At 45.2% G+C, this 22,617-nt stretch overlaps 1 protein-coding gene across 1 annotated transcript in view; it reads left to right on the top strand.

The window, feature by feature from the left end:
* Window positions 1-22,617, top strand: part of MYO3B (myosin IIIB) — a 2,563,893-nt gene that overhangs the window by 2,520,789 nt on the left and 20,487 nt on the right. Inside the window, exons 33-35 of the mRNA XM_078681588.1 lie at window positions 15,953-16,059; window positions 16,452-16,498; window positions 17,657-17,838. Of these exons, the coding sequence (XP_078537714.1) occupies window positions 15,953-16,059; window positions 16,452-16,498; window positions 17,657-17,807 (305 nt within the window). The 3' untranslated portion in view covers window positions 17,808-17,838. The remainder of the gene's footprint in view (window positions 1-15,952; window positions 16,060-16,451; window positions 16,499-17,656; window positions 17,839-22,617) is intronic.

Genomic DNA, 22,617 nt, shown 5'->3' with positions numbered 1-22,617 from the left:
GCTGCAGTCCCTGGTAGGCCTTGGTGGCACCTATGCCCTGAGCACCTATAGTGCATGGTACAGGGGCTGACAAGGAGTCCATTTCCAATTATGGTATGTACCTAGGGTACATGGAATCCATTTTACAGAGAGAGCAGATAGCCTGGGGCCCTGATTAGCAGGGAACCAGGCCAACTAAGTCAAAAACCAGCTAAACACAAGGCAAAAAAATTTGGGGTACTCATAGTCAGGTAGCCACCTTCCTACATAACCCCCCCGCCCCCAAACGAAAGGAGATAAGGCTATCCTTGGCCAGGTAAGCCTATATTGCCTGAGTGGCCATATAAGGAAGTACCTGCACTAGCATGGGTACCCCCTGTCTCATGGTCCACTAAGCAGTCCCTCACCCTTGGGGTATTAGAGGGTCTCCACCATAGGGAATCACTACCTTGGGTGTGTTTATGCAAAGTTAAAGGCTGGTTTGGCTATGGAGTATTGAAGTGAGGCTCCACTAATTTAGGGCTCAGCTTCCTCCAATTATCTTCCACCATGTGTGCCTTTCTTTCTTCAACTGAGTTGCACTGTGCTCTCAGGGTCAACCTCTGGCTACCTAAAGCTGGAGGCTGGGTCCCTCTGTTTGGCTTGCTGGAGGGACAGTTCAGGTTTGGGCCCTTTGGGTCCCAGGTTTGGCTGTGCCCAACAGAATCCAGTTGTGGGAGGTCCCTAACTATTTTTAAGGGGGGTCCCTCAGGAATTTTTAAAGTCTTCACCTCACTAGGGCTACTAGTTTTGGTGCCCCTAATCTGTTGATGGGGTGCTTTATTTGACAGGGGGCCCTCTGGGTCTCACTGTCCTTCTTGTCCTCTGCAGCCCTGGGCTGACTAAGGCAAGGTAGAGAGGGGCAGGTTACCTGCTCCAGACTGGGTCCCACCTGAGAAGGGTCCACTGACATCAGAGGCTCTGTCAGGCTAGGCCCAACCACCTCTGGGGCAGTTCCTTCATCAGGGGTAAGATCAGTTCCCTGAGGAGGCTGATCCTTTCCTAAAGTCTGGTGAGGGTGAGATTTCTCACCCTCCTCTGTGCTCTCAGTTTGTGTGGAGTTATCCATCATTTCAGGCTTCACAACACACATATCAGTCTGAGTTTGGGCTGTGGCCATCACAGCCCCACCAACCTTTTCAGGAGGAGACTCAGATTGGGTTTCTGCTGTTATCATAACAGCTTTGCTATTCTTTTCAGGAAGAGCTTCTGCTAAAGATGGGGCAGAGAGTTGCTCAGCCCTACCAACCTTTTCAGGAAGGACATCTTGAATTGGGGCTGTAGCCATTACAGCCCCACTAACCTTTCCATTGGAATTTACCATTCTAGAATGGGTTTCCTGTTCAACCTCCGCCCAGGCTGAGATTTCTAAATCATTACCCAGTAGACAGTCCATAGGCAAGTTTGATGACACTGCCACTCTCTTTGGGCCAGTGACACCTCCCCAGCTGAGACTTACTACTGCCATGGGATGATTTGTCTGGATTCCATCAATGTTTGTTACCTGGTATGTGGCACCTGGTAAAAGTTGCTTAGAGGGGACTATACCATCAGCCCCCATGGTGATGCTAGCCCCTGTGTCTCTAAAAGCTTCAACTTTCAAACCATTGATGATGGGTTCTTGTCTATATTTGCTCAAAGTATTTGGGCAATCAGAGAAGTTGGCAAACCCCATGCCAGTCTCATAAACAAGATTATTTGGGGATGGGGACCTGGATAGGCCAGGGTCCTCCTGGGCTCCAAAAGTAAACCCACCCAAATTCCTGGGTGTGCTCCCACTTCCTGTGGGATTACTGCTGACAGTAACAGGAGGTGTTGGAGCTGGCTTTGGAGGTATATTCTCTTTATTGTTATTCTTGGGACAACAGTTGTCTGTTTTGTAATGCCCAACCTGTTTACAGGCATAACAATAAGGCTTTTTCTCAGTTGAAGAAGTGTCTTGGGACCCACCCCCATTCTTGGAGTTTTGGGGCCCTGGGGAAGTCTTTTCTTTACTTTTATCCCCACCCTTATCTTGAGGCTTGGTAGACTCCTTCTTCTGGTTACTGTCCTGATTCTTAGGCCTAATCCTGGTTCTGACCCATTTATCTGCCCTCTTTCCCAATTCTTGGGGAGAGGTCAAATCTGAATCCACCAGGTGCTGGTGTAAGAGCTGGTTCTGACAATTACTTAGGATCTGCTCCCTCATAATCAAATTATACAATCCTGTAAAGTCATGTACTTTGCTGCCATGTAGCCAACCATCCAGAGCCTTAGTAGCACAATCTACAAAATCAGTCCAGTCCTGAGTCTGTGTCTTCTGGGTATCTCTGAACCTCAACCTGTACTGTTCAGTGGTTAAGCCAAACCCATCTATTAGGACACTTCTCAGGACTTTGTAATTGTTTGCATCCTCCTGTCTAACAGTGAGGAGCTTATCTCTCCCTTTCTCTGAAAAGGAGTACCATACGATTGCTGCCCACTGTTCCTCAGGAACCTGCTGTACCATGCAGGCTCTCTCAAGAGCAGTTATCCATTTGTGGATGTCATCCCCTTCCTTGTAGGGGGGCACAATCTTTGTCAGGTTTCTACTATCATAGGACCTGGGTTTCTCTTTAGGAATATTGCTGCCAGCAGTGGCATCTAAGCCACACATTTTCTGTTCTCTTGCTAAGGCAAGTCTAGCTTGAGCCAGGGCTACCTCCTCCCTCTCTATCTGGAGTTTGACAGCTCTCATCCTGGCCTTATGCTCTATCTTTTGTGAGGCAGTCATGCCTCTCTGAGATTCTCTTGAGGCACTAGAAATATGAGAGTCCCCTGATGGAGATCTCACTCTTCTGTTGCCTGGGAGAATGCTCTGGTGGGATCTGGGGAGGTGCTGGCCCTCTCCATTTCCCAGTAGGTTTAAGTTGGCCTGGTTAAGACTGGCAACTACAACCTGGTTAACCCCTTGATCCTGATCTTCAGGGTCATCTACCTCTGAGTCCTCCTCCTCTTCTACCTCCTCTTCTTCCTCCTCTGGGGTGGTCTCAGTGGCTGTGGGGTCCACTCCATCTCCTGATTCTAAGGGAACTGCATTTGCCTTTTCCAAGTCATCCTGTTCTAGAATGGCTATCAGGGAAGGACTGGTGGGACTTCTGCCCCTTTTTAACCCTCTTGAGATGCACAAGGCAACCAAGTCTTTGTGGGTTAGTTTGTCATAGCTGGAAGTTGCCTGGGTAAGGTCAACTGTCACAGGAACAGACCCTGAGGCTTTTCCTGTGTCAGACATGACTCTAGTGTGGTGTAAGTGATGCACCTACCTACACTAAGTGTTTCCCTACTGTACCTTGCTAGTGAGTTGTAGTCAGGATGTGCTAATCCCTTTAATCTACAACTACTAAGTTCAGTAGAACTTAAATATGCTAAGCTTTTGATTTATATGTACCTAGAGGTACTTGATGTGATCTTTCAATTTGATAAAAAGATTGCAATGGTAAAACAACAGCAAGCTCAAATCCGCACCGCTGCTCACCAATGTGAGAAGTTGGCCTGATATATGATGTTTCCAATTCTGGAACCACCTTGTATCAGTCCAAACAACCCTTATGGTGTCTGGTTGTAAGTCAACCTTATTAGACAAGCTATCCTAGGGGTAGCATGGACTAAGCAGCCTTAAAGGCTTAACTTAAGAGGTCGTGTTAAGCGAGCTGTTTTACCACATACAATCCTGTAATATCAAATGAAAGGACACCACACAAGTATATATTATAAAAATATATGTATTTATTACTAAAAACAATCCCCAGTATTCTTTATGAATAAAGGGGCACAAGCGTTAAATCAAAAGCACAGTTTAACATACAAAGTTGCACAATTTTGGATGAGGCCAAGGGGCCACTCAAACCATATACTAAAAAAATTGTATAAGAGAGACCATTCGATCAGTGGTTAGGCCTAGGGCCTAGGGAATTGCTGGGAGCAGTCGGGACAAGCAATGCTGAAGTCGGGAAAAGCCCGCGGGATTCGGGTGCAGTGCAGAAAGTGCACCCATGCATCAATGTTAACCAATGGTGCGTAAAAGTTACAAAGTTAGAGTTTAAGGACACTTCCGCTGAACCTAGAGGAACAAAACTTAAGACACAGACCCTAGAGGTGTGTACCAGTGTGGGAACACCGGCGTTGCAATGTTACCTCACCCACAGTAAGCGGGTGCACAGGGTCGAAGTTGAGTCGGGTTTCGTCACGCAGGTTCTTGGTGCTTGGAGCTGAAAGGGCTGCAGGCGAGGGGAAGGAGAAGTGTCCGGTGGAGTCCAAGGGTGGACTCGAGTCGAAAAGTACCTGAAAGCAGAGGGGACAGAGTCTGGGTCACTCAGCAGTGACCAGGGTGGAACCAGGACGGAACCAGGCAATGTCGGGCGCAATCAGGTGGTTGTCGAGGAGCTTCTCTCCGCTGTCACGTGGGCTCTGGGGCATCTACGAAGTCCAGGAGCAGGTCACGATCTGTCCCACGCAGGCTCTCGCCGTCGGCGCTGTCGGCTTCAAGATTGGAGCAAACAACACTTGGCAAAAGCAATCCATGCCGAACTGGAAGATTGCTTCTCACTCGGACCAGGAGGGTCAGAGTGGGGGCTCCTTTTCAGGGGAGCTGGTGCAAATCTGAAGCAACCAGAATCACAAGTCGTATTTCAAGTTTCGTCGGCACAGGGGCCACAAGCCAGCTGGCAAGGGACTGGCCAACGCGGTGAGCCAAATGAAGCAGAAGGGCCCCACGCAGCACTCGTCGAGTGTAGGGGGCTGAACTTTGGTGCAAGAGTGACTCAGGGTTGGGGCTTCTCAAACCCTGTTGTACATCTTCGAGGGTCACTCGTGGGCTGCACTATCAGCGTCTCGTGGTCTTTCCAAGATGGCGTGCCCCACGCTTCCGGTCGCCTCCACGGGTCTTAGCTCTGCAGGGACTGTGGATCGGGCTGTTAGAAGACAGGCAAGCTTGATCTCGTCGATCTCTGTTGCTCGAGTTCCGGCGGGAACTGCAACAAAGTAGACGTCGAGGGCTGGATGGTGCCTGTTTGCACAGGGTGGTCACTCCTTGACCACAAGGGAGATTCTTCAGTCTTCTACGTTGAGTAGGATGTCGAAGGGTCCAGAGTTTCGTTTCTTATGTTTCATCAGGATAATCTGAAGTGCATTGGCACTGCTCCCACTCTTATTCGAATCTGGGGGGCTGGATTACCTGCTAGGTCCCCTCCTATGGGTGGGACCCAGGAAGTGGGTGGATACACCCCCTTCCTTTGATCCAGGCCGCGCTGGCACGAGGGCTGGAGTGCCCCAGAACCGGTTTAGCCGGATTATGCAAGGGGCAGCCTTGTGCTCCCCAGGCAGTGTCTGGTTTCTTTCAAACCTCCCTGCTACAATCCACTATCTCCTGTCTGGGGGGTTGTAACACCGCCCTGCGACAGGAAACCCTTTGTCCAGGCCCCTTGGGCTGAGTTTCGGTCAGCTTCAGGGGGTCAGACTTGTGTCTGTGGTAGAAGTATCCATTTTGTGGATCTGAGGCCCTTTTAGAAATTAACCGCATTTAAGTAAAGTAACATGTCTTACCCTTCTAGAGGGGTGGAATGCTATCCCCGTCGCCAGAACTGGCGAGGGGATAGTATTCCAAATCGTATGACACCTTACACGACATGTTTTGATAAAGCCAAACCAAAGTTGCTATATAACCGCGAGGATTATAATGCACTTAAGAGTATATGGTATGGCATTATCCTGAAACAGCTTAGGGATTTGTTCCCGACGGCTGCAGACAGGCTCAGCTCATGCTAGAGCTCCATCTCACAATAAACCACGCACTCTGCCTCCAGGATTGATAAGGCCTTCCATAGGAGTGACTCACAGGTTTATATGTGTCCAGATATAGGTTTAGATATAGGTATACTATATCTAAGCAAGAGGTGATTACACCACCTTGCCCCAGCTGAGTTATAAGCCAGTTGTGTCAATTTAAGAACCAGCCAGGGGTGGCAAAAGATATGCTGCAGCCCCTGGTAGGCCTTGGTGGCACCTATGCCCTGAGCACCTATAGTGCATGGTACAGGGGCTGACAAGGAGTCCATTTCCAATTATGGTATGTACCTAGGGTACATGGAATCCATTTTACAGAGAGAGCAGATAGCCTGGGGCCCTGATTAGCAGGGAACCAGGCCAACTAAGTCAAAAACCAGCTAAACACAAGGCAAAAAAAATTGGGGTACTCATAGTCAGGTAGCCACCTTCCTACACCATCTTTCTATCCATCCTTCCTTTTTTTCCTATTTATCCATCCATTTATAATTTCACCCTAATCTCTTTCCATTATCTATCCTTCCTTTCATTCACCCATTATTCTCTCCATCATTACCTCCATCAATCCATCTTCCTCCATTTCTTCCTTCTCTCTATGCATATATTTCTTCACACTTTCTTTCTCGCCTCCATCTACCCTTCTCTCCGTATTTCTCCTAATATACCCTTCTCTTCCTCCACCCATCCTACTCTCCATCAGTGTATACTTCTCTACATCATTTCATCCTTCTCTTATTCATCATTCCATTCTTACTTGAATCCATAAATCCACCCATATATCCCTCCATCCGTCCATACTTCTCTTATTTGTCGATCTCTCTTCCTATCCCTCAATCTGCCTCTCCATCCATGCATCCATCCATCCAAGCACCCTTCTCTCCATGCAACTGCCCTTTGCTCCATTCATCCTTATATATCCATTTGTACATCCATCCTTCTCATGATCCATTCATCCAGCCTTCTCAATATCCCTACCTAACTCACTTCCTTTCTCTCTAGTTCCATTTGATACCCAACCAAACAGCTCTGTCATGAGCTCCATCACGCTATCCTCTTGCAGGGGTATTTATAGGCCTCCTTTGGAGACCCCTGTCCCCTATCAAATGTCAAAGGGCCCCTAAACAACAATGTAATGTTTTATGTTGCACGGAACTCCCAGGGCCCCCTCCCATCCCCACACCAACTGTAGGTTACACTCTGTGCTTCACAGCAGGCACAGGAAACCAATAAGCTATGCTATGATGATTCAAAACTGTGACAAGGAGATTTTTTGCAACAAGTACCTTAACCGCTGAGCCATCATACCAAAATCAAACCCCAAGTCTTGCTGGATATGCATATATCTCAGCAACAGGTGCCATAAATCTCCTACGCTGTCTTAAAATAGGATCTGTAGGTGAGGTGACCAGTATTGTGAGCCAAAACAGCTTTGCTATTGCAGTTTTCCTAATTGCCAATTTCCTTGGTAGACTAACTTATGAAACATGTGCATTTATTGCCAGAACCTAGGCTGAGAGTCAGTGGCACTGCCCTTCATTACTCCACGCTCTTGACTCCACCTTCTTTCTCCTGTTCCAAACTCCCATTTTCTGGTTTCTCAGCGTAGCTTCTTTCCATTTCCAGCACTGCCCCTGAAGAAAGGAGGAAATACGTTTCTGAATTAGTAATGTATTCACATGTAAGCATTGGAAAGTGTCAAGTAGATGTATGAACATGTTTACTGTCAACCTTTTGAGCACTCATGGTTGGGTGCCCTGAGTCATAGCACAGTCATTTGGGTCTTGAAAACACTGACTTGAGGACGAGGGATGCAGTGGAGGGGTACATGTGGCAGGGCACTGGCCTGTATTGGAATTGGTGGCCAATCTCTTTTGACAGAACTCTTTAGTAGAGACTGGCTACTCTAGATATAAATATTCATGTGATCCTGTGTTACGAAAGAGAACTATCCTGAAGGCAAAATACTATATAGTGGCAGACTGCTGTAACAGGGCAAAGAGAGTTGGTCTTACTGCAGTATTTTACTAGGTGCATGTACATACCCCATGCAGAGGACTTCCTGGAGCTGTGGTGCATTTGACTCATGATCAGTATATTTAAAAATACATTAAGTTCAAGGGATCTAATGCACAAACTGTGTAGCAAGCAGAGAGGTGCAAATCTACAAACAAAGACCAACCCACACCCTTTAATATAACAGGGGCTTGCAGCTTTGCAGCTTTTTTATTTGTAACAATGGAATGGTTGTTTCGGACGACTTCCCTCACTTGGGGCATTCCATGTGAAACAAGGACACCCCCATTGCCTCAATGCGTTTATCCATTTCAGAACATATGCAGAAGAAGCACCTTTCCGCACGGGAGCACTAAATGTATTAATTTTGACAATCTCCCCCAAAGAGGAGCTTTGAGCCTTCAGTGAAGAAGTCATGGACCTGATCTCCTGACAAAAAGGGTGCAAATTCATGCAGCCCAGCACGGAACATGAAGCCTGGTTCTGGGCAGGAGCCTTGTCTTTGCAGGCTGAATGTATCCTGGAAGTCTTATACCAGGGAGATTGGTTAAACTGCTGAGTAGGCCAATAATGTTGCCTGGGGATGCAATGGGAGGTGGTGGGGACAGTCCATTTCTTTAGGCATGTGGAACCTCAGAAGCCTGTAGCTTTGGCTCCCACAGGCGTCCAGGTCCCCAAAGCTATTTGGAAGAGTCGCTTGCCTACTCCAAGGTTGTTGGAGGTGGGAGGTCAGGGTAAGGGTAGCATCTTGCCTACCTAAACTCCACCAGTTCCAGGGAGGAGTGGTGGGAAAGAAGGAAGGTTTGGAGCAGTAAGTCTAGCGGTGGCATCTCATCTAAGTAGGGTGGCCCTAGTAGCAATGGCATGAGTAATATGAAGCCTACTCATTGCAGTCTATGGGCCCGATTCCGATGTGGTTAGGAAGGCTTCCTAACGGCATTTGCTCTGTCCAAATGAGGAACATGTCTTTACGACCGAATCGGAAAGGTTTCCAACCGACCAAGTACAATGCAAGTTAGGCGTTAGGAATATCCCAATCCAACCGATTACAATGCTGGATTCAGACAGCCTTTCGGAATTGTGCCGTCCGACTCGAATCAGCAGTTGGAATCAGACTTTGGGAGCCCATATCAGGCCTGTGCACCCGAAGCCTTCCCATGGGTCCCTCTTACCAGCTATGCACAGTGTGGCAGGCACCAGGGGGTGCCCGCCACACAGTGCCCGATTTTCCCCAGCCACCCCTTTCTTCAAGGGGAGCCTATGCATTCGGTTGTAAGATAGGCTCCCGTTGAAGTCAATGGAAGTCCACACAAATTGTATCTGGAAGCATCCGGATGTATCATACACACGGTCAGTCGGCCTCTCCTTAACCGAGTCGGTCGGGAACCATTCCCAAACCGATTCGGTCAGAATCATTTCCAAACCGCATCAGAATAGGGCCCTAAATTGGGATCCCTCTGTGCACACAAGTGGGCTCATAGATATTGGAAGAGTTCGAATTTTTCTTCAAGCAGTCCCAAACTTAGGAAAGCAGTGTTCTGTTTAAAAGTGTTTCTATGCCAATACTCAAGCCTTCAGATACATGTTAATGCGACCGTGCAATCATTATTATACATCAGTTAATATGCATGTAAAACTTTTCTTACATTTTACTTTGTTAAGGTAGCATCATCAAGCTGCATTTAAAAAAACTGCTTAGTCTGAAATGTATTATTATACCATTATCAACTGCTGCCAAGTGCCATACTGGTCGTTAATGGCCCTGTATCCAAGTTATAGCCCCAACCACAGCCGACGTCGTACAGTGAAGTAAAAGGGCTTTTAACGGCCAGTATAGCAGGAGGGAGAAGGGCTTTATTCGTATTAGAACATTCCACTTAACTAAGGTAAAATGTTTTTAATTTAACACAGTGGAACAGAAAGACAAGTATTGGAATGTTGTACTTATCGAGAACATCACCATCACAGAGGTATACAATTAGGTATAGGCCAACTACTACTTTAAATGTACGCAGACAATATTCTGCTTATTGTAAAAAAAACAACGCCAAACTTAACCCCAATCATTGATTAAATAAAATTTGGAAAATTAATAGGACAACGTCAGTTTTAATTCACCTGACACCATCCATGCTCCAGTCCATTAGATCCTACCAACAACAATGGCAAACAATACCGGTGAGATATCTGGCCATTATATACCACACATAACCACATTAATTCAAGAGAACTACGGTCACTGTATTTCAAACATCTTCGATCTTGTTGAGAGATGGATGGATCACACTCCTGCTTTTAGTAGTGAGCCCTGAAATCGGTCTCATGAAGATGGCAGTCATGCCTAAACTCCTCATTATTTCAAAACATCCCAACCCCCCTAAATAAGTCTTTCATTGCGCACCTAAGATCCCTTATGACTAAACTTGCTTGGGCAGGATGTCAGCCTAGAATAGCCTGGTACAAGGTGCATCTGTCTATATAAATAGGAGGATTTGCTACCCCTAGCTTTGAGATATACTTCATGGTGGCCCAGGCTCAGTTCGCCCACCAATGGATACATGACACACAACACACCCCCTACCTGAATCTGGTTGCTCCTGTCCCATACGAAACACAGCACGCCCTAAAAAGGAAATAGATACTGTCAAATCCTCTCGGTGGGCCTAGGCCAGGTTTGCTGACTTACCGATGCAAGCGAAAGATACTCACCACATATCCAGCTATACAGGAATCCTCTACTCCCAATTGTGACAGAAGCGGGTGTACTGGCATAAGTGCTGAATACTTTTGGTGATCTTTTTGTTAACCATTTTATCCCCCATACTGACTTCCTGCAATGCTCTCTCTCACCAATTCTTTCCATGTAAAATATCTGTCACTGTCGGTATACAACCTTTACAATGCAACTTTTACAACGACCTACCATTACCACGCATTTTTTACAACGCAGGATCCATTACAACGCATACCATTACAACGCATGTATTTACAACGCAGGTACCTTTACAACGCATACCATTACAACGTAAGTATTGGTAAGTATATCATTTTATTAAAAATATTATAAGTTTGGGTTTTTGGGTAAAGGGGTATTTTTAGGGTTCAGGGTCAGTTTTCAGTTTTTGGGTAAAGGGGTATTTTTAGGGTTTAGGGTCAGTTTTCAGTTTTTGGGTAAAGGGGTATTTTTAGGGTTCAGGGTCAGTTTTCAGTTTTTGGGTAAAGGGGTATTTTTAGGGTTCAGGGTCAGTTTTCAGTTTTTGGGTAAAGGGGTATTTTTAGGGTTCAGGGTCAGTTTTCAGTTTTTGGGTAAAGGGGTATTTTTAGGGTTCAGGGTCAGTTTTCAGTTTTTGGGTAAAAGGGTATTTTTAGGGTTCAGGGTCAGTTTTCAGTTTTTGGGTAAAGGGGTATTTTTAGGGTTCAGGGTCAGTTTTCAGTTTTTGGGTAAAAGGGTATTTTTAGGGTTCAGGGTCAGTTTTCAGTTTTTGGGTAAAGGGGTATTTTTAGGGTTCAGGGTCAGTTTTCAGTTTTTGGGTAAAGGGGTATTTTTAGGGTTCAGGGTCAGTTTTCAGTTTTTGGGTAAAGGGGTATTTTTAGGGTTCAGGGTCAGTTTTCAGTTTTTGGGTAAAGGGGTATTTTTAGGGTTCAGGGTTAGTTTGGGGTTTTTGGGGTACAGGGGTATTTTTAGGGTTCAGGGTCAGTTTTGGGTTTTTGGGTAAAGGGGTATTTTTAGGGTTTAGGGTCAGTTTTGGGTTTTTGGGTAAAGGGGTATTTTTAGGGTTCAGAGTCAGTTTTGGGTTTTTGGGTAAAGGGGTATTTTTAGGGTTTAGGGTCAGTTTTGGGTTTTTGGGTAAAGGGGTATTTTTAGGGTTCAGGGTAACCCTGGGCGTAGTGGGCGTAGTGGGCGTAGTGGGGCTTCGCGGAGCTACGTGAAGTGGGCGAGAAACTACGCCCACCTCCGCACTCCGCGTAGCCCCACTACGCACCGCAGGCCTCCCTCCCGCCCTCCCTAAATACTTTAAATTAAAAGTGGAAAAGAATTAAAACGCACTTACCTTGCCCGCCGCTGCCCGCCGCGTCCCCGGGGCTCGCTATCTTCATGGCTGCCGTCTTGTGTACTAATGCGCATGCGCGGTCGCCCGCGCATGCGCATTAGATACACAAGACGGCAGCCATGAAGATAGCGAGCCCCGGGGACGCGGCGGGCAAGGTAAGTGCGTTTTAATTCTTTTACACTATTAATTTAAAGTATTTAGGGAGGGCGGGAGGGAGGCGGGTGGCGGCCAGCTACGCTCCGTCTGCGGCGTGTGCGTAGTGCCGGATTCTACGCCTGCTACGCAAAATGCGTAGAAGCCGGCACTACGCACACTCCGTGCACGGAGCGTAGCCGCCCGCCCAGGGTTAGTTCAGGGTCAGTTTTGGGTTTTTGGGTAAAGGGGTACAGGGTAAAAAGTAAATATAATTAAATTTAAATTACATTAAATCAAATTGATTAAATTAAATTACATTAATTAAATTAAATTAAATTAAATTAAATTAATTAAATTAAATTAAATTACATTATATTAATTTGAATTAAATTACATTTTAAAAAATATTATATACTTACCAATACTTACGTTGTAATGGTATGCGTTGTAAAGGTACCTGCGTTGTAAATACATGCATTGTAATGTTATGCGTTGTAATGGATCCTGCGTTGTAAAAAATGTGTGGTAATGGTAGGCGTGGTAAAAGTATGCGTTGTAACGTCATACATCCGTCACTGTCTACTCCAGTCTCTAAAAGAACTTTATCCATCCTCCCCAACAAAACTAACTGAGTGGCCACTGCTCACAATGCTTATCACTAACCCAATTCCAAATAGGCTGATCACTCAAATGCACAACGCAGCTATACTAGCATTCCCAAACACAATGCTCCCTGTGAAGGAAGGGTGGGAATATGAGCTGGGACACCCCATAACCAATGCACAGTGGACATATTGTTGTGAACAGATCAAACACATCTCCATGAATGGTCGTTTCAGATTCATCCACCTCTGATTCTTTCTATACTCCTGTGGCTATGGTACGGTATGTCCCCTTATCAGACTCAACATGTTGTTGCTGTTTCACCCCAGCTGTGGGATTCATCCACATGGCTTGGTTATGCCCTGGAAGCAACTCCTATTGGCAGAAACTTGCAAATGAACTTTGAGAGATGACCACCCGAGAATTGGAAATAACTCCAATGGTAGCCTTGATGGGCTACATCAAAGATGGACCAACTCCTCAAAAATGTGCTGCTTTTGCCCTGCTGCTTGCCAAGCGTATGGTGATCATGCATTGGAAATAAAACTGTCCCCAGATACACACAGTGAATCCAAGACCTTACCACATGCGCAGAAAAGGTGGATTTTTATAATGAACTCCTTCCCATCCCCAACTCCATACCCAAAGATATCTGGACTCCTCTGCACGCCAGTCTAGCGGCACCTAATGACACCTCCTAAAATGGTGGGGTGAGCCAAGTCGATGGACTGGAACGGGAAATTTGAAATTGATGTGGGATTTACAATCTGGTTGGTAGATTAATCTCATTTGATGACTGAGATGCTACGAGATAGACACATATTCCACTGACTATGCCCTTATGACATGAACTTAGGATGCCACCGCTTGATATGGTGTGTTTACTGTGTCTTTATGCCTGGCTTGTTAATTAAAAATAAAACTAAAGATGTAAAAACAAAATTGCTGGAGCAGGTCTGTGCCGGCCATTACTGGCCCTTGTTCGCTCCACTATATCGTGTGTTCTAAGACCTACTGACATTCTCTAATGAAAGAAATAGGAGAAAATATAGTCCTAAATAGGGGTGGGTGGAATGTTTCATTCTGCCCACAGAATCAGCGGAATGTGGCAACTCTATGTTACTCTTGTAACGTGGAGTTCCAGCCAAATACTGTCAATAGCAGCATGACAGGATTTTTTTTCCGGCAAGCAAGATTTGGCGTCCTCTAGTCTCATTTTCTAATACAGGCAGACAAGGGTGGTGGCGATCTGTTGCGATCAGAGGCCTGCTTCTTGAGTTGATATGCTGTCGCTCAAGTGTATTTACTACTGGAGCGGCAGCAAAATCAACTGAAATGGCCATGTGTTCTTGTACACTGCATGGTGCCATTAATGCCGATTTTTCAGTGCTGCGTGTGCTACTGGTGCTAAACTGTAGCGCGAGCAGCGCAACATGCATAATTTTTGCCCATTGGTGGAACTCCGTGAATTCGCACAGAATTTTTATGTAAGTCCGCGGAATTCCGTGGAGTGAAATTCTGAGAGTTTCGGCCACCACTAATCCTGAATAGGGGTGGGGGAAGATTTTTTTTTTTTCTCTCAAGCGCTCGCTCATGAGAAAAATCACGCACTAGACTACCTCCCGGCGAGATTTCTTATCACGGACAATCCAGCCCAGGCATGATTGCTCACTTTAAGAAATCTGCCATTCGCATTGATGAAGCTGCTGCTCGAGTAGAATGTCTCCTCAAGCGGCAGAAAGCAGCAGCGCTCTCTGGCGCAAGGCGTAATGCTATTCACACTGATTTTTAAGTGCGGGACAAACTTCCTGTGCTAAAAATCAGTGGGAGCACCGTGACTTAGACTCCGCTGCTGGCGGAACTTCACGGCATTACAGCACTTTTTTCATATTATATGTAAAACGTTTATCAGATTGGAAAAATGAGGAGTATTGCCTGTGTTGCCTATGAGAGCTTTGTGCATTCAGTTTCGGTTTTCCGTCAAACTCTTGTGAGGTTTTTCTATGAACCTTCCTCCTGTCTCTTTGTTTCTCTTTTGGTCAGACACATACCTAACATACCCCTCCGTCCAAGTCTGCTAATTGTGGTTTCAGTTCACAGATTTCATAAAGCCTGTTTAGGTGGATGGTCTTTTTTTAGTACTAGCCCCCACCCTTTAGAACGCTTTGCCTTTGGCTCTAAAATCCACTCTTGCTCATTTTCGGTTTAAAAAGTCAAAAAACCTTTGACAAAGCTTCGACATAATCAACCTTTCGCATCACTTTTTCCTCCATACCACGTGGCCTTTGTTTGGTTAGCCATCTCTATGAATCCTCTATCTATAACATATTTTTTTCTAACTTACTCAGCTGTCTGACTCGTGCAAAAGATGCATCACATAAACTATTTTCGAACTTGAACGCGTTATGCCATATTTGGGTAGGTGTATGCATCATAGTTTTAGACCAAGTAAATGAGTGCAAATAAAACATTCAGGGCTTATTTACCAGCCCCTTGCTCCACCGCTGAGTCGCTTTTTTGTGATGCAGCGGTGCAATCATTGCGCCACTCTGCTCCATATCTACAAAGTAACACATTGGGTCCAACGCGTCAGATTGTAGAGCTCCGTGTCACATTATACCTGCGCCAGGTATAATGTATGCTGGGTAGGCGTTCCTACGCGAAAAAGCTACGTAGAAGTGGCGTAGTGAAATTTACAACATTTCACTGTGTCACTCTATGACTTGACTGTGTCAAAATCGCTACGCCTGCTCAGACCAGGCATAAGGATTGACGCAGGGCTTTTACAATGGGACTTGTCTATGAGTTCTGACGCTCTGCTGGAGTTGCGTAAGTGTTACAATCAACTCCAGCAATACACCACTTCTGGGCCAACAGATGTGTCAGAATTTCTGACGCAGCTGTTAAATCCTTGCGCCATGGAGTCCTGTATTGTAAATACAGCGCATCTATAGTGTCGCAAAGTCATTTGGCGCAGACGCAAGGAAACTGACGCATCAATGCTGATGAGTCAGTTTCTTGTAAATGAGGCCCATTCGTTTTTAGGCCCCGCAGGTCGAACAGAGTTTGTTTAGACCTGAGTGCTTTCACAATTACATCCAAAGAAGGGTCTGTGTGGTCTAGAAAGACAACATGCCATGGCTTTGCTCATTTTGACACTTTGGCAAGTGTCAATTTTGGCAAGTGTCAAATGTTTTGACATTTTGGTAAGTGACCACTTTATCGAAATTCGAGTTTCTCTTGTTGATTATGAATTTGACAGGGTCCTAGTTTTGGAAGTGTCTCCTCCTGCTAGACCCGCAGCACCTGAATGATGCTCCTTCTCCCGACAGGTTCAGGAAACTGCACTGAACAGAAACAGAGAACACCGAGGCGCCGCAGCCAGCCACCCAAAATGCTGAACAGCCCCGAGGACAACATGTACTACAACCAGCTTAACGTGAGTTCAAAGCGCTAAGAAATATGTTTGGCTGACTTTGTTTCCAGTTCATAATTATTCTATTAACACCTGTGCTGGCCCAGGCCCCCGCCCGGGCTCCTCGGCCCCACCCCCACATTATTCAGCTCTGCTCCTGAGCATGTGCTTATGCTCTTTATCTGTTGCTTTCATGTCAGGATGTCTGCCTTCACGGTGAATAATTGATGTGGTTTATCAAAGAAGAGCAAGATGCAGGCTTCATCAGGCTCACTTGAGCCCTTTGATCAAAAAAAATTATGCTGTGACTTCTGATATTATCAGCATCTGCTTGCGTTCAACACAAAATCACTTTGAATTAAAAATTAACAACTTGCTGCTTTGCTTTGACTCAGTGTTCTTGGCTTTGTCCACAGGGAACACTCGAATATCAAGGGAGCAAGAGGAAGCCAAGAAAACTTGGGTAAATATCTTCCTTCCAAGTTCTGAGCCACTCCGAACAGAAGAAGCCCTTTGAGGGGCCTGTGAATACACTGACTGGGCTTTCTAAAGACATTGCTGAGCATGAAACATTCTGACAGTGGCAGAAAAGCTATGGATCTGTAGCTAATTTGTCAAAAGGGGAAAATGTAAATCAACCTTAAAAAGGTCTTGCAAAAGTCTCCCCAAGAAGACCAGGTATAAAATGACAACACGTGGCGGCCCAGGTTAAAAGTGGGCCCGAATCAGGTAAGGTGTATACACCACCCAAAAAATACGGAAACCTTGGGGTGATGTATTTACTAGTCACAGAAGCGACCTCCCATTTTGACTTTTCTCTCGGATAATGGGGAATGGCGTGTAATCCATTGCTTAGTGCACCAAATTCTGCCTGTATCTGTATTTATATGTTCACCCTGTTAATTTGGGCATTTTTGACCTGCGAAAATTGACCAACGGAAAATTGCAGGAGGTGCAGTAATTACTATTGTATTCGGAATTCCCATATGTGTGGTAACAGAAGCCACTGCATATATCAGAATTCATTACATCACTTAAAATCAGAGCCAGATGAGGGCCCCAGCGATTGATGATGTATCCCCTTCACACCAGAGGCTGAATTAGTTCGGTTGCACCAGTGCAGTGCACGAGCAATTTAGAGCCACCATTACACAGACTGCACCAACATTTGCTCTACCAAACCACAGCACTAACAACATTTTATACTGATCCATTGCTCCTAACATTGGTTTAAACAGCACCATAACAAGTGCAAACTATGTAATTTAAAACGGTACACGCAAAACTGCACCAGCACCGCCCAGGTGCATTTTCACAGCAGCTTAGTAAGGAAGACATGTTCCTAATGCAAGACAAAAAAAGCCCACTGTGGCTTCCCTTTTGGGGATTAAAAAAAAGCAATAATTAGTGTGGCACCGCTCGCGACTGTGGCCCGGGTGCAAATGCATTTGCTACGCTAGTGATGGCTAGGCCCCTGAATCTCTGCAATCTGGCCCCATTTAACATTTATTCATTGGATTCAAGCAATATTGAATTTAAAGAAACCTTATTTTGTGGAGCAGTATTGATCTTCAAAGAGACTAGTTTTACAGATTCATCCTGTTCTCTCTTTCTGTCATAGTCACATCAAAGTGTTGGACAAAGAAGACGATTATTACAAAGCGCTGGCAGCGGCCGACCCCATACCCGAGGAGGACGGTGCCTTGGTCGCACTTGCATCTGCCATCCCGTCTTCATCGCAGGAAATACTGGCTGGTGCTGCTGACAGCTGAACAGCACCACTCAATGTACTTTAAAACATTGGTAAGGGTATATAGGATTTGTTTTGACTAATCGGTTGCAGTCCCTGTGATAAAACAGAAACCATAACTCAAAATATATTACTTTTCCCTGCACTTATGTTTTATTAGTAAAGAAAATCGGCATTCCTTCAGAAATGTGATATCATTTAAATCCATCAGTGCCTTGCCGAGGGAGGGAATGTGTTCCTTTTTATGTCTTGCATAGTTCAGATTCTAGGGAAGTAATCTGTTCAATAAAGGATATTTAATGTGGTTTCCATTCATCAGGGCTGAACGCTTTAAAAGCCTATTAAAGATGAATATTCAAATAAATCTTGCTACAAAGTTCAATTTCAATATCTTGCATATCAACCCATCTTTCTGCATCCACAGAAGTTTGTTTCTAGTAAAAAGCGGCACTCCTTATTGTGTGGTCTTGTCCAATTAATAGGATGCCATCTAATTTTATCAGGCGTGCGTGAAAGATTCAATCAATTCTTAATTCGATTTCAGCAAGGATGTACATTCAGGACTCCACCCTGATCAATAATGCCATTAACATTCTCAGTCCCACCTAATAAACAGCCCAAATGAAGATTCCATAACACCCTCTCGGAGCCATTTATGACAGCGGTGGACAATATCATTTGTAGCACATAATGGCTCGCCTGTATCACCGGACAAAAATCCTCCACTAACTGCACACACAGCCTTTCCTCTGGATTGGTGGACTGGTTGACATGAGCGGCTCCTCCGCAATGGCGGAGGAGCGTCGCCTCACAAGCTCAGAGCCAGCAGCAAAAAAAACAATATTTCATTATTGTTTTCTTTTTAAGCCGCTGGCTCAGCCAGCATGTGCAGGGAATGGCGGGGCAAATGCATGGGAGGGGGAGAAGGAGTGCTGCGTGCACTCCCTAAGTGCTCATGTGTGTTTGGCCGACCATCTCAGGCCGACCAAAACACACATGTGCACTTAAGTTTCTCTAAACCGGCTGTATGGAACAGCAGGGTTAGAGAAACCCTACAGTTTCCCTGAGCAGAGCAGCTTTCCAGCCAGCTCGGGCGCGGGGATTGAGCAGGGAGTCTGTGACGTAGTCAAATTGTCAGCAGGGACAAGGCAGTCCCAGCACTCTGAGGCGCGACGTGCGACGCGTCCAGCAACAGGTAAGATTAACTTAAACAAGCATTTACAATGCAATGGTTTCGCCTTTGGAAAAGTTAGAGCTATTGGCATTGTAAATGACAAAATTTGTATTTAAGTGTTGGTTTTGAAAACCGATAAATAAATGGCATTGTCATTTACATTGCCATAGCTTAATCTCTCGCAAATGTGAGACCTATTGTACCCTACGGACGAGCTATTACATGGACACTAGACACCACTGCCCACTTTTAAGCGTTTTCTACCCACGTCTTCCGCCCTACCTGTTGCCTTCACTCCACTTCAGTGTTGGCTCCTGCCCCACCCCGCCTCCTGCCAGCAATAAAAAAAGCGCTATGACGTTGACAGTGCTGACTGCATCATAGTGGGGTTTTAAAATAAGTTCAGGTATTTCTGCAGAGCAACAATACTGCTGTACAACATGGCTAAAAAAACATTGACAAAAGCAATATCTCATGTAGGTGAGACCTATTGGTTTTGTCATTCACTTATAAAAAATGGCACGTGTAAACACAAACCATCAGTGGCAAGACAATTATCATGTAAACACTGTACATGGCCCAGATTATTGAAGAACAACATTATAGTCTATGACATTAAGCACAATAGGTTTTTCTACAAATGGCATTCGAAATTCACATATACATATGCGATAATGTTGAAAAAAAGAGCGTTGGTCGAATACAATATTTTCCGAAAATCTCGCAATTTAAGCAGGAGAGTCGGGATTTATCCAGGATTTCTGGTTTCACTTTCTACCAATCATACAGGAAATGGCTTATCCGTGTGTCTTTCTGTGTTAAGGTTTTGTTTTTACACCTACATTTTTTGAGTTATCATACAGGGTGATCTGGACCAGATGGCATTGGAGCGCTTTGCATGATCACCAGTTGCATGGCTCAAGTTGCTTACAGGCATGAGGAGATTAAGTGATTAGCCCAGAATCACAGGATGTTAAGCCGAGATAAGAAACTAGTTCCGAAGGTCCTCAGTCGGCAGCTCCTGCCATAGCGCCACAACCTGGGAGGTAGAGAGAGGCAGGCAGCAGCCACATGAAAGCTCGGCTCGTTAAGGGCTCGAGGTTCCAACAGAAACTCGAGCTGAGCCAGAGCCTGGCTCGAACTTTCAGTGGCTCACACACCTCCAATCAATGTTTTGTTTTTTAAGTATTGAAAATGAAAGCCCCGCGCCTGTGAAAGACGTTCTTAATGCTAGGCGAGGGATTGGTATATGCTCTGTCAGTGGTATTCATGTCCACATGTGAGACGATCTCTTATTGTACACTGGATTATTTTGTGCGCAACTGAAACCTGGTATTATGTCCCATTAATCCCTAGCCCCGTCGACGCCATGGCAGTCCTTATGCACAGTTGACCTTTTGCGTACAAGCATAAACCATGCACACACAAAGTAATTTGAGCACAGGTACTTCAACGTCGCATGGGAACTTTAATCTAACATAGGTCAAAACCAGCTTTATTGTTAGAGAGGGAGCTTGATACGTTTGGAAAACCCCCTTGAAAGTGGGTTCACATGTTGGCATACCCGTCAACATGATCAGAGTTCTGTGTGCCATTTTTTTTTGGGGGGGGGGTTCATGTGCCTTCAGAAAACTCACTCTCACCCGGCTTTTTTGAGTTTTGCAAGCGCGTACTTGACCCAACGGTATCATACCGCTTAACATGAGCACCAGTCGCATTACTTACGGACACATTCAATTTCTGGTAGGCATGGGGAGATTAGGTGATTTGCACAAAATCACAGGATGTTGAAGGTCCCTGCTGAGACTTGAATCTGGTTACCCAGCTTTCAGGTCGACCGCTCTAGCCATTCGGCCACATCCTCGCCCAGCTTTGTGCACTTAAACGTCACCTCGGCTGGTGTGGTTAAATTCAGTGCCAGCTTAAGTGAACAAGTATCTAAGCTGAAGCCATTGCCCGCAGTCATTCACACACAGTGGGTGTGAGGGCAGGGTCGGTTCCCTGTATTCAACACACGTGCAGACGTCGGTTACAGTTGCACCCGACAAAAAGTCCCGCCCTTCGCGCAGTTTCATCCCGCTTCTCACAAAAAGCCAGGAACTACCCACTCGGTTCGGACGCTTTCCCTTGTCGATGTCGGCTTACCTGCGGCTGCTGCCCGCATACTCGAGTCCGGCCGCATCCCAAAGAGGCTATGATCCAACCCTTCCGCAGAGCAGAACGCGTCACAGCCAGGGACAGCGAGTGCGTGAGCTAGACAGAGGACTGAGAGTCTTCGTGCGTGCAGTAATCCACAAATCACGCATCAGCCGGTGCAGGAAGGCGAGGCGATGGCGAGGCGATTCGGGGGCGTGTTTGGCCAGAATGACGTGCACAAAGGGAAAAATTTGCCGGAACGCCCACGAGTCGCCTCGCACAATGACGGACGGCTATGTCTTCCAATGGCTAGCCTCCATTTATGGAGCTAGCCAATGAAAGACAGAGGCGGAACAAAGCCCCACATATTGAACTCATTAGGATTTCGCCTGTGCCGAAAAGCTGCACAGTGCGCAGCTTTCGCCAGGCGAAACCTAAAAATATATATATTATTATTATAGACAGTCCCTCGTCCCCCCTCCCCTGCACCCCCATCCCCTGCTCCTCCCTCGCCCCCTGCCCCACCCCACCACTTTTGGTTGCAGAGGCTCATTTGCATTAGGCCGTGACCTATGCAAATGAGCCCGTCCACTTTCCAACACCAGTGCGGATTAGCCAATCCTTATAATGGATCACTGAAATAATATCGAGGGACAGAATATCGACCAACAAAAATATCGTTGAGAAAATATCGAGAGACAAAATATCGAGTTTCTATCTACAAACAGGTAAGTACAAAAATATCGAGTTAAAAATATCGTTTACAAAAATATCGTTGTAAAAAATATCGACTTTAATAAAAACAATGTTTAATTACATTAATATAAAAAATGAATTACTAAAATATACTTAACAATACTTAAAATAACTTTTAATAATTAAATAATTAATGAAAGTAAAAAAAATAATATTTTTTTAATCATATTTCTTAAAACATATATATATATAGTAACAAAATTTAATTAAATAATAGCCAATATTATTAACGTACAAATACAATAGAGTAAAAATTACTATTCCCACTCCAGTGGGTGCAACAGTAGGGAAAGCGTTGGATAGCGTAGGGGTTAAAATTACTATTCCCACTCCAAGGAGTGCAACAGTGGATATATGACGTTACAACGCAACTTTTACAACGCACTACCATTACAACGTAAGTATTGGTAAGTATATAATAATTTTTATAATATAAATTATTTAAAATTAATTTAATATAATTTAATTTAATTTAATTTCATTAAATTAAATTAATGTAAATTTAATTTTACTTTCTTTTTACACTGTACCCCTGTACCCCAAAAACCCAAAACTGACCCTGAACCCTAAAAAAAACCCTTTACCCAAAACCCCAAAACTGACCCTGAACCCTAAAAATACCCCTTTACCCAAAAACTAAAAACTGACCCTGAACCCTAAAAATACCCCTTTACCCAAAAACCCAAAACTGACCCTGAACCCTAAAAATACCCCTTAACCCAAAAACTAAAAACTGACCCTGAACCCTAAAAATACCCCTTTACCC

Source organism: Lissotriton helveticus, chromosome 3_1 (genome assembly GCF_964261635.1).
Source record: "Lissotriton helveticus chromosome 3_1, aLisHel1.1, whole genome shotgun sequence".
NCBI lineage: Eukaryota > Metazoa > Chordata > Amphibia > Caudata > Salamandridae > Lissotriton > Lissotriton helveticus.
This window is presented reverse-complemented; position numbering and strand designations above follow the sequence as displayed.